This window comes from Austrofundulus limnaeus, unplaced genomic scaffold, assembly GCF_001266775.1.
Source record: "Austrofundulus limnaeus strain Quisiro unplaced genomic scaffold, Austrofundulus_limnaeus-1.0 Scaffold5, whole genome shotgun sequence".
NCBI lineage: Eukaryota > Metazoa > Chordata > Actinopteri > Cyprinodontiformes > Rivulidae > Austrofundulus > Austrofundulus limnaeus.
This window is the reverse complement of record NW_013952407.1, coordinates 2005817-2018765: the sequence shown is the minus strand read 5'-3', so window position 1 is coordinate 2018765 and position 12949 is coordinate 2005817. Positions and strand designations below refer to the sequence as shown.

At 40.9% G+C, this 12949-nt stretch overlaps 1 protein-coding gene across 2 annotated transcripts in view; it reads left to right on the top strand.

The window, feature by feature from the left end:
• Window positions 1–12949, top strand: part of dennd2b (DENN domain containing 2B) — a 56777-nt gene that overhangs the window by 24353 nt on the left and 19475 nt on the right. The window contains exons 5-12 of one of the 2 annotated variants that reach the window (XM_014026680.1): window positions 3236–3357; window positions 5240–5446; window positions 5814–5910; window positions 6068–6112; window positions 6396–6580; window positions 8430–8560; window positions 8748–8817; window positions 12328–12405. In XM_014026680.1, coding sequence (XP_013882134.1) covers window positions 3236–3357; window positions 5240–5446; window positions 5814–5910; window positions 6068–6112; window positions 6396–6580; window positions 8430–8560; window positions 8748–8817; window positions 12328–12405 — 935 coding nt within the window. The remainder of the gene's footprint in view (window positions 1–3235; window positions 3358–5239; window positions 5447–5813; window positions 5911–6067; window positions 6113–6395; window positions 6581–8429; window positions 8561–8747; window positions 8818–12327; window positions 12406–12949) is intronic. The other variant, XM_014026687.1, reaches the window with a different exon arrangement.

Below are 12949 nucleotides of genomic sequence, written 5' to 3'. Positions count from 1 at the left end.
AAATGACTGTTGTATTAAAATAATTAATTTATGTTAAATTTAAGATGCACTAGTCCAGCTGTTACAGTTTACATATCAAGGCTGCTCAAACATTTTCCCCAAAATAAAAATATATCAGAGGGCTGCAGCCAAATGCAATAATATAATTCATGAAATACAAATACTTCTTGAGTACAGTCCTTTTATTTTAATGATTATGTCCTGCTGGAGTGTGACATGATTTGTTTGTGTACAAACTAATACGGTATCAGTATTTTATATATTTGTACTACTCATTCAACCACAATTAAATTCACTCTATCTAGGAGGCACAGTTTAAATGGATAGTATTTATTTTTTGCGATAACAAGCTGGAATGAAAACAAGCAAAAATAATATAAAAGTAACAACTTTCTATTTCTTGCCTTTTTTTAAAAATGTAAGGAGTAGAAAGTACAGGTAACTGTGTGAAAATGTAAGAAGTGAAGTAAAAAGTAAGCTGAAGAATAATTCCTCAAGTAAAGTACAGATACCCAAAAATTCTACTTAAGTACAGTAACAAAGTATTTGTACTTAGTTACTTTACTGAATTGGCTGAATTGCATATTTTACCCTTTAAGTACAAATTAAAAGTTTGATTAAAATATTAAATAAAAGTAAGAGTAACAGAATGTGAAAGGTTTATCAACACAAAGCATTTTTTTATTTGCAAAGCGAAGCTAAAATATGAGGCTACAGATGATAATATGTTGAGACCGATTCAAGAGCCGGCCCTCTGAAAACAGCCGAACCTACCATCACCGGTCCACCCAGCCTCGTACCATAGTGTCTCGTCTCTCTAATGTCCTCATGAGGTAAACTGATATTGACATTGTTGGTATAGTTTCTTCCACGCCTCGCCCAGCCCACAGRGTGCATTGTGCTCACAGAAAAAAAAGCGCAATCCCAACGTGCAGCTGAGGTGTGCCTCCATACTGCTGCGTGTCTGGGAGCGTGTCGGAGTGAGTGCTGGGTGTTTGTAATCAGAGCAGCAGATTAGTACCCTGCAGTACATAAGTAGCTGTGCAGACGTATCATTTTCCCAGCATGCTCTTATTAACAGCATTGCTCCAGTTTAACGGAGCCGCGGCACGATGTGGGGCAGAGCAGGACCCTCTGGTTCGTTTCCTCAGCTGTAACAGAAAATTACCCCGCTCTGCTAATCGACTGTGTGACACAACATGACGCTTGTGAAATACTCCAGGCTGTCGTCTGTGTGTTTGTACCGGTTGAATAATTAACATAAAAATAACGTAGATAACTGAACAATACTCTGCTTGTCTTTTTATCTTTGATATTTAAAAATAAACAAGCACTAAGTCACTGTTTAGGTTCACTGGGTTTTCCACTAATATACTCAGGAAGTAAGGCCACAGCTACCAAATGAAGTCTTTCTTTGTTGGTTTCTGCTGACAGATAACACTGATTTTCTTCCATTTAAAGTTCCCTTCATGCATTTCAACCCCATCTGGCTCTGTTTTTGTTCTCTTCTGTGGGTTTTTTTTCCCTTTCTTTCTTGTTCTCACAACCTTTTTCAGACAATGCCAGAAACTATTCTCAGAGCACGTCTGATAGACACAGACCGCGGCGTTACACGAGTTCTTCCTTTATTGACATTGGTCTTCTGCCAGGTGACATCAGTGAGAGCTGTTCGCTGCTTTGTAATGCTGATTCGCTTTTCTCTTTTCCTATGAAATTTATCGTCTGACGAGCTTCTATAGAACAGTAGCAACATCGGCGATTCCCACATTAGGGTTTAATCTGTCCTCTGGCAGTTGAGATGCTGGTGTGAGCGAACAACGTCACACCTTAGAGCTTGTTTAGGATTCAGTGATGTACTTAAAGGCCTGAAAGATTTACGGGAATGCATACATGCCACCTTCATCCCAAAGTTTTAGACCAAGCCTATTCAACTGATGGCCCGCGGGCCACTTCCGGCCCACGAGTGACCAAAGTTTGGCCCGCCAATTGGTTCATTCATCTCTTGAGCCCAAACCCCCGGTTTCTATTTTAATTACTATAAGTTATTTTAGTTAGACATTTTCATGTGTGGTATCTACAGAAATGTCAGAACCTTGGCTACAAGTTGGTAAAAACCATTTCAATGAACACCTGAGACAGTTAAAACTACAAACAGTTGAAGATAAAACTATGAAAGTGAAAATAAAATTGATTTAAACACATGGCAAGTCAGAGGTGTCAAAATATTATTTATGGTAAATAAGAAGCATAATATGTTATTTTTGTTTTTGTTGTTTTATTATCACTACTTTTATTAAACAGGGTTCTGTATGTTGTATTCATGATTAAATGCAGCAAAATAAACTATTTCAAAGGTAACAGATCTTTGCAATACTTGGTTTATTTACATAATGACTTTAATTGCTGGATGATCAGCCCCTCAGCTGCTGGCCTGCAMTAACTGWCGCCCCCTGAGAAATTTAGTTGAATAGCCCTGTTTTAGACTAAGATCATCTTATGTTGAGAAAATGCACAATTGTAGCTGTTTTGATCAAATTTTTAAAAGTTTTACATGATCTTAAATATTCCGTTTACGCTTCAAGTATGTGTTGTGAATCCTAGCTACTGCCGCACCAAATTTGAGCTCAGCATTTTAAAAATTAATTGAGGTGTTGCCATTCCTTTCATTTCTGAGGTCAGTTGGCCATGGCAGCCATCTTGAATTGGGTTGACTCTAAAGGTTTAATCATTTACAGATGAGACAATTGCTTTCTGATAGTTTCATTTAAAGCCACCCACTGGCTCATGAGAAATTTTAAAAACAGACAAACACAATGTCAGGTTGTAAAAATCATACATTAATGCTACAAAATATCTCTTATAATTTGAAGCATTAGGAGGAGGAGCCTCGTCTTCCTCTGTTTCTGCATTCTGCATGCCTGGACACTGACTCATCAGCAGAGTTTTGTCCAGGAGCTTCAGCTGGACCCACAGGGCTCCATGGGGCCCATTGCCAACAGTAACTGTTTTGAGAAAAGGGAGTTCACTTGGACGAGCCGAGACTGACCTTTGACCTACCTTCCATGACTCATCTCTTTTTAGAGTATCCAAAGGGAGGCCCTCCCGTGCCCCGAGACAACCTTTACTGCCCCCCGGTGACCCCGCAGCTTCATCTGTCTTCTGTCAGAAACAGACTCTTTCTGCGAGGAGCTGCTCGCTTCACCGCTGACACCAAATTCTTCTTTACTCTCCACAGAGAAAGAGAATCCCTACGAGGATGTTGACCTGAAGCGGAAGAGTTTCGGTCGGAAGTCTGGTCTGTCGGAGAGCAGCAGATCGTGGACCACAATGGACAGGAAGCTGAGCTCCCCACCTCAGGTAAGTCATGGGGTTGTTGGCACTCGTGTTTTCCTTTAGCAAACACAACACAGGTTTTTTTCTTTGATACCGAACATATCCTGTCTGGGAGTCGGTGATAAGTCATTGATAAGATCTTTAAAAGAATGCCCACGACTCAGTGGTGTTGTTGGAGAAAAGTGGGAGAAAGAGATTCTTTAGGATAAACTTAAATAAACATTACACCATGAGAAAGCATAGTCTAAATTAATATTTAGGGAACAAAGGAAGAGCATGTATTTATGTAAGTAATTTAAAGGTAGTCATTACCCTCAATCAAAGATTTTTATTTTAATCTTTTAGAAAAGTTATAAGCTTGATTGGAAAGCAGTTTCTGCAGCAGGATGTCCTTAAAGGGATGAGTAGCCGTGTTTCCATCAATGTTTTTTAATGTGCATTTTYGAGTATCGCATCAGAAAAGGTGAACAGAAACGGCTCGATTAAAAAAAAATTCCTCTAACTCGCAAAAAAGTTGATATGCTCGTTTGAGGTGGTTTTGGGGTTTTTCGGAAAACAGTTAATGCGTAAAAGGAGAGATGGAAAAACATTTGCCGAATAAGTTCTGACGTAGCGAACATTTACCTCATATGTTGATCAGTTGTTCCCGCTGTCTGTCCGGTACCGGTACCAGAGCGACTGCAGCTGGACCCTCCTCCCGCTGTCGGCGTATTCTCAGTTATTCCCGTAACGTGAAGAGAATTGCATTTCTTTCTCTACGTCTCCAGACAGCATGTAACATCGCCAAAACTAGTTGATAGAATAATTACAACTTTCCCGACAGTAGCATTGCGCTCCTGATAACTTCTCTCCATTTTCCTGAGATGCGTGGACCCTGCGAGTGCGACTTTTACTTCCTGTTTACTAAACGCATGCGTCTGACGTAACCGATTCGCTTCAAGCCAGTTGATGGAAACACGTCTAATTCGCATTTCTTCATTTTTTCCTTTTTGCAAAATTTAAAAAATTTGCTCAGATTTCAAATTAAAATTGGATGGAAACACGGCTATTTTCTCTGATGGGGCTGGTGTTGGGTCAAAGTGGAGTACAAAGCCCTGTTCACATTTACCCCATAACAGATTATTTTAAATGTGTCATTACCCACATTTAATTACACATTTCCTAGATTTGTTTGATCCACACTAAATGATGCAGTAATTATGCCAGGCCTGCAAGTGGCGCTGCAGCAGTCCCACAGAAATACATCAAATACAGGAAACAAGACATGGAGCCTACACTTGTGGTTCCACTGTAAACAAGGCTGGTGATTACCAAAGCAAGAGCAGATTCAAACGGAAATAGAAAAAGCAAAGAAACAACTGTGATCACTTTAGCTCTGTTTAAACAGCACAGACAGAAAAAAATGTGTTTGTTATTCATTCAGCCAGGAAATAACGTGGAAGATCCTTAACTCTTAGTAAAAAGGGCCTCAGTAGGTGGCTAATATCTCTGTTTACCTTCAGCAAGATGTCAGTCTGAGAATGTCAGAGAGGAAAAAAYAGATACCACAAATGACCCTTTATGTGCATAACTGAGGTACTTCCAGCCATTTTACTGCTTAATCAGTCACTACTGTACCATTTCTGAAAATCTGAACTTTATTAGTTTAGAATTTGATTTATGTGACTCTGATTTAAGTTTAACCATATAATAGCCTCTTGGTTGAGACTGAAAAAGCAACACTGAGGCTGAATTGGGGGGAAAAGGGTGGGAACTGATGTTGGCTATTACTCATTTTACTATCTGATTTATTGTCTGAAGCAAGCAGTTTGAGCAACGACTTCCATCGTTTTAAATGTTTACAAAAAGCTGATGAATGAACACATGAATGAGGAGTACCAGACTGGTCTGTTTTCTTTGCATCTAGCTGCCCTCCAAACCCAGCAGCCAGTCTCTTCGCCTCCCGGGTCCGAGCGACAGGAAGAGCCACCAGACGTCGAAGCGCTACAGCCACGACGAAATGCTGCTCATTCCCCAGATTGGGGTCTCGACGTCACCCTGCAGCCTGCTGGATGAGAATCTCTGCAGCACCAGTGATACACTGTCTTCACGCAGGCACTGGAGGATCCCCAAGGTACACACCACCGGGTCCTGCACAAACAGCTACAGAGAGTTTCTGCCTCACAGACCGGCTCCGGTTTCTGTAGTCAGAGCAGTTCTGGATCATTAGTAACTCCTTTATTTGGATAAATACGTTTTTAAAGACACAGCGTCTTCATGCATGCATAATTACTGTGAGAATTTCAGCCCTCGAGGGTGATTTTCTCAAAAGCTGTCTGATGGATTTGGGTTTAATGTTCTAAATCTTTAACATACATGTCAAGTATTTGACACTGTTGTTCTTGGTCAGGAACACGCTCGCTTCCTCTTTACTCAGGATCAAAAGGCAGGCAGAGCTTTGAGTTCCTTCATGGAGAATTTCCTCTTGTCTCTGTTTACAGCTGGTCCAAAGGATCAACTCCATTTACTGCACTAAACGAGGGAAGAAGAGGCTAAAAAAGCTGTCCATGTCCAATGTTGAGACGGCGTCCCTCAGAGGTAAGAGTCCCCTTTATCCACAGGCCAGATAAGTGACTAAATATTTACATCTCCTCCACCCACAGAGAGCTCTCGTTCTGTTTTTCTCATGACAAACATTAAACTACCCCCACAGGACTACAGAAAATCTAACAGTTTGTCTAATATTTGTCTTTAGATGACAACAGTGAGAGTGAGAGTGACTCTGATGACCGGTTCAAAGGTGAGATATCGCAACTTTCATGTTCAAAGATGAAGAACAAAGCTTCTGTTTTCTATTTATCAAGTGACCCACCTCAGACAGATCTGCAGCTGATACATTTTAACACACAAATCAACACATAACCAATAAAAACAGTACATGTGTGAAAAGTGAAGAACCTAAGATACAAGATGATTTCATTTCCTGACTGGCTTTAGGCGAACATCTTGCGCAGGATTTTTAATTTTTAATTTTTATTTTTAGGCTATAGATGTTTCTTAATGATGTTCACTTCTTTCCTCAGCTCATACCCAGAGGTTACTGAAACTGCAGTCCATCCTCCGACGAGCCCCGAGCTACCGCACGCTGGAGCTGCAGCTCATCGAGTGGCAGGAGAGAGAGCTCTTCGAGTACTTTGTGGTGGTCTCGCTGAAAAAGAAACCCAGCAAGAACTCCTACACCCCTGAGGTCACCTATCAGTTCCCAAAGGTAAAAGACTCAATTACAACTCCATCTAAGTGATCTTTATTAGTTTTATTACACAATATAAAGTACATATCCGGCTGTGCTGTTAGAAATTGGTGAAGTCGTTGGCTGTGTCTCAATTGAGGGTTTGCAGTCCACTTAGAGGACACATATTGGCCTCTTATGTCACTGTGCCACACTGTAGGCGGCTGTCCCTCAAGTCATAGGGGCCTACTCATGCAACCGACAAAACCCCAAAAACATAGGCTGTGTCTGAGTATCCTACGTGGCCGACAATATCCCAGGATTCATTGTGCCGTCAGCAAACTAAACAGAGAAACAAGACAACTGAGTTTGGTTTTTTTTTTATGGGATAGTTTGGAAATTCATCACGGACGGAAGAGTTGTTTTAAAAATGCGTGTTTAGCAACTTATTTATTTATTTATTTATTTATTTATTTTACCATTATTTAACCAGGAAAATCCCATTGAGATCACATATCTCTTTTACAAGGGCAGTCTGGGCTGGGAAACCGATTCCTTATTTAAGCTGATGAAATTTATGCTGCAATGAGACATTAAAGATAACGCAATTATACAGTAAGTACTGATACTGGAAATAACCCAAATTATTGATGTTTTTATTTATTTACTCTTAACTTTTTTTAATAATACTGAATTTTGTGAAGTTATACCATGAAGAGACAGCTAGGCCTGTGATATGAAACATAGCACCGTGGTAATGGGGCAGCATGTAAGGTGTGGACTATGTGGGCCATGATCTTTGTGGGCTGCAACCCCTGAATTGAGACACAGCCAGTGTCTCCAGCGTTTCCAAGGTTTTCCTCAGGGTCTCCTCCCAGTTGGACATGCCTGAAGCACCTCCCTGGGGAGGTGTACAGGAGGCACCCTTACCAGATACCCCTGGACCACCTCAACTGGCTCCTCTCGATGTGGAGGAGCAGCGGCTCTACTCTGAGTCTCTTCTGGATAACTCAACTTCTCACCCTATCTGAGGGAGAGTCCAGCTACCATGAGGAGGAAACTAATTTCGACCGCTTGTATTCGTGATCATGTTCTTTTGGTCAATACCCAAAGTTTGTGGTTAGACCGACAGATAAACAGAGAGATAAACAGAGAGTTTCTCCTTACAGCTCAGTTCCCTCTTCGTCCCAACAATCCGGTACAGAGTCCGCAATCCTTCAGAAGCTGCACCGATCCATCTATCAATCCGGAGAGGGCAATCCACCCTTTTCCAACAGAGGACTATGGACTCCCCTGTCTGCACCGAGAAATTCTGTCCATAAAAGTTGTGAACAGAGTCGAGGACAACGGGCAGCACTGGCGGAGTCCAACCCTGAGGGGGTCCGACTTACTGCTGACAATGCAAACCAAACTCTTGCACTTCTTCTATAGGGGCTGAGCGCTCCCTGTATCTGAATTATTTTTATTCTAAATATTACTGCAAATSATTATTTTGAGAAAAAACAATTGTGACATAAAAGTTCAACTTTGCCTCTGTCATTATTTATAACAGGGGCTTTGTGTGTTTGTTGACAGTTAAAATAGTTGTGGGCAGTTTCATGTCATAACTCAGAGACCCCCGTGAGTCTGCTTGGAAATGAAAATAACTGGAATTCAGTCATGTGACTCTGAAATGTTGTCAGTAGTTAGAAAATAAATTTCAAAGTAGTTCGGTTGAGCAGAATTGTCCTTCAGCGAGGGATGCCCATCTCTGCCATCCAGGCGGACGGTCACTCCGAGCCAGTGGGGACRGAGAGACGGGGTTCAAAGGTTCAAACTTTAACACGAGACGTTTCAGGCTGGTTATTTTTAGGTTCTCTGTGGACAGCTTTATAATAAAAGATAACAGTCGTGTTGCCTCCTCTTGCAGTTGGAAAGGCCCACCAAGCAGATGAGGGAGGCAGAGCAGAGGCTTAAAGCTATTCCTCAGTTCTGTTTCCCAGATGCAAAAGACTGGAGTCCTGTTTCTGAGCACACCAGGTATCCTCAACACAAACGCATCATCATTCTTCCTACAGTTTGTGGAAGAAAACTGATCATTCCCACATGTTCAAACGAATGCAGATGTGATCAAACCTGCCTTTTATTACAAACTACTGCCACTTTCTGCATTATCTATGTGTTTGAGCTGATTTTGATTTATTTTTTATCTTTTTTCGTTCTGCAGCGAAACTTTCTCTTTCATGCTGACCGGGGAGGACGGCAGCAGGAGGTTTGGGTACTGCAGACGCCTCCTGGTAAGCTCCRGTTCAGCTCCTGTCCCCCCACCCGCCGAGCCACGTTTGTTGTGACAGACGCTTCTGTTTGAACACACGACGCCGTTTTCCTGTTCGGCGATGTTCGTGCGCAACAAGAAATTAATCGTTTGAGATTAAAACCAACAGGGAAAAAAAATAAATGCACGAAGAGACTATCTTTCTAACTGTTTTAGCAGCTGACCAGGAAATAGCTTCACATAATGTCAGTGGGAGAATAACAGACATTCAGACCACCCGTTTAACATCAGTTATTTCAGTTTGTCACAGCCTGTAAAATAAAATTTAACGATTTCCATAAATCTGTCATTACAAATGGATTCTGACCAAAATGTTGCATACCGTCAAAATGGCTCGAATTTAGTCAAACTCAGAAAAAATGCATACAAAATATGATAATAAAAATATAATCACTGAGGATAAAGACCCGGCTAGGATGGACTCGTTTACTTTAACAAGGGTTTCTCAGGCGAAGCAGGACGAACAGAAACCAGGAAAAATCCAAACGCCGTCATTCTGGAACATTTCCTCCCTGTAATGAGGCTGCGTGGCGCTTTGAAGTGTTTTGCTGAGCCTCCCATTTAGCCTGCGGGCTGGGAGCATGACTGTGTGGGATTCTGTGACTCCGCAGCTGATTTTGTCAGCCGTTTAGCTCTTCTCGAGCGTGTTTACGCTGCTGCGCTGTGTACGTTTGCGAATGTTTACTCTTGAGTTTGTTTACAACCGTGAATGTGAAATCCGTATTTTTTTTTGTCCGATAACATATTTTTAACCCTCACTTGTGCCTGATTTGCTCTGTTCTTGTGAGATTCAAGGAAGGCAGATTTTAATGAAGGCAGAATAACAAGAGCTGCTCTCATCCAGTAACTTTGTTTCCTCCCTGCTGTCCCGTCCAGCCGTTGGCAGTAACCAAGCATTCCTGAGGACTTGAATCAAGCCCCACACAGTTGATTTAATCATCCATTTGGAAAAGCAGAGGAGAAACAAGAGGGGAAAATTGTATACCTAATATGGACAAGTGAATTGGCGCTTGTTGAGTGCTTGTATCCATTTGTGTCTTTGTGTTCTGAGGGCCTGGGTCGGCGCTCCTGGTGATTCAAAGCACATAATGGTTTAGAAGAGAGCAGAAAAGATGATCAGCAGGAARAGATAAACTTGTGTTTGAGGAGGAGGTTACCACATAAAAAGACTTTCGCTTCAGAGGACAGATTAAATTAAAGACCTCCGCGTGTTATCCTGCACTGCCCCGGTTGTTTGCATGACTTCTTCCATCATGACTTTTTAAAATTGTTATTATATTTTAATGAACAGATTTGTACAAACAGTCCAGTTTATTCAGGCTGTGAACAGAGACATTCTCTGTAAATCTGACTGACTCTAAACAATACCATTAAAGACGTAATTAACTCCGTTAAAAGACAATTTTGTGTTTTAAAAAAAATTAAAGATACCAGACAGTCTGCAGGCGGTGCTCGGATGTTAAATGCACTCCATAAAACCCCACCTGTAGTCAACTCTCATTGTTATCCAGCGTTCTGTAAAGTGTCTGCTGCTGTTTACCCTGTAGGGCTTAAGCATATTAAACTTTTTTAAGAGTGTGTGATTATTAACAGGAATTTACTGTAAGCAGTTGAGCTCTACGGAAAGTTAGAAGTTCACTGTTGTGTTCATAAAACTGAGGATAACGGCACAGAAACATAACATCCCTGCTGTCGGTCTTTACRGTACACTATATCCTGCAGCTGATACTAGAAACCACAGTCTGCCTGTGACCCATTACCAACAATTATACTCAACTGGAAACTAATTAGAATGAAAATTAGTTTGTTACAGAGGTGTTTAAGTGAACTCTGTTCTGGTGCTGGATTTGGCGACCTTTTTTTTACCCTCCTCCTGTTTTAATCTGAGGCCTGAATCCCCTCTTCGGATATGTTGGCTTCATCTAGCTAGTTGAATTTAAAGGGGTAATTAAGCACTTATTGCTGCAAATGTCATGCTAAATGGAGGTTTGTYAATGATTCATGTATTACTGAAATGAAAAACAGTTTACAGAATGCACCAGTGTATTACAGAGCTCTACTTCATCCTGTACAACTTGAWATCGAGCTACTGGGTATACCAACAATAATAATCCCAATACAATAGTGTGARCTATAAACGCCTACAAACCTGCTGATCCGGTTCTTCTGTTGTTTTTCTGTTAAGATGTGTTCTCCATCTGTTTCCCTACCTGTAGCAGATTTATAACAATCAGGCTGTGTTGAGAYAATAAAAGTTTCAGCACATGCACATATCATGTAGTAACGACTCAGTTGCTTGAGTTTGACAAATGCGTGGTTTTATTTTCTGACTGAACACCAGGGAAGCAGCATAAATTAAAGAAGATGGAGAGACAGATCTCATTGCAGTCTGGAGGAGGACTGTGCAGTTAARAGCTATTTTATTTCTCTATAGCAGGGGTGTCAAACTCATTTTCACCGAGGGTCACATGAGCATTTAACTGTAGTTGTAATTAACGTTGACGTTTCGTGTTCAACTCCGACTAAACGTCACGTTCCTCGTCTCATTGCTGCAGACGCTCAAACAATAACTGAGCTCTATGTGGTATATGGTGCATAGAAACAGTGTTTTAACACGTCCTCTTATAAACGCTGAAAAACACTACATGTACGGCTGACTAAATGTCAAATAAATAATGCCAAAATGCATTTAAAAGTAAGAGAGTTTTACTCACTAACGAGTTGTGGTGAGTAGCTTCTATCTTGAAWACTGAACTTTCTCACCGGCAGGGACTTCCCACTGGAGGGGCATTCCAGTTTAAATTTACTACTTGCAAGTAGGAAATTCCCATTGCCCAGTACAACTGGGCCGCAGCAAAAAWATRTAGCGAAATGCGGGAAAAWTTAAATTTTACACAGCAAARTTTMCAACTTTTGAACCCTGTGCACCTCCAYCTACTGGTGGGACYCRGTCATTTRGTGGGTAAAATAATCGACAGGCATTATGGGAGATGTGATTTATGGTCAATGCTGACTTTAAAGCAGCATATGCTCTTTTTAAGACAATAATACTTTTTAAAGCTCTCGTGGGCCACATAAAATGCCTTGGCGGGCCACATTTGGCCCACAGGCCTTGTATTTGACACATTCTATATAAGATAGAACATTTACACCTGAAGAATAAATACATAAATTATAATATTTATTTAATTATAAAAAGTTATAAATTAAATTTATAGAATTAATCGCCATTAAATACTACAATTCTGCAAATTTAGGGGAAAAGGGAAACTTGTTTAATTATCTGGAGGCTTAGACTAGAATATTTTTTTGACTCTGTTGTTTTTATTGTTTTATGATGACTCCTAAAGCTTCCCCAGCTCAATGGAAGGGTAAAGCTATACTGTTGGATTGTTCCATATGTGTATTTATAGTTGTTTTTTAAGCACATCTGCAGATGAATCTCTCCAGCTGTGTTTTCTCGCTCTTCCAGCCAACAGGGAAAGGACCTCGCCTTCCAGAGGTGTACTGTGTCATCAGCAGGCTGGGCTGTTTCGACTTGTTCTCCACTGTAAGTTCAGTTTCATGCTTGTTTCTGTGTARACACACACACYCACGCACGCACGCTCACTCAGCCGCCTCTCTCTGTGGTGCTGTGGCTGTGGTTAACCGTCTGACATCTGATGGAAATGACTCTCAGTTGTGCCTCTGCAGAACACCTGATCATGAGCTGTCCTCACTTCAGCTTTCCTGATTTCCCAGAACTCTTTCTGTGACTTTTGAGTCACTAGTGTTCAAACTGATTAAACTCTGTTTGACTTCTCCAGCCTTATCTGATTGCTTTGTTATTTCAAAGTAACTGAAACCAGACTTATAATGGACACAATGTATTTCAAAGGTASAGTTACAAACATGAATTTGTGAATAACTTTGCTGAACATTGCCATTTTGCATTCCAATATTTTAGGATCTAATAGAACAGTCCAAAGAGGCGGGAGCTTTTAAATATTTTTATTTTTATGTTTAGATCCGGGGTTTGCAAGCTTTGTGATCAAAAGAGCCATTTCTGCTACTTGGCTCACTAATAAAACGTGTGCAGAGCAGCAAGCTACAAC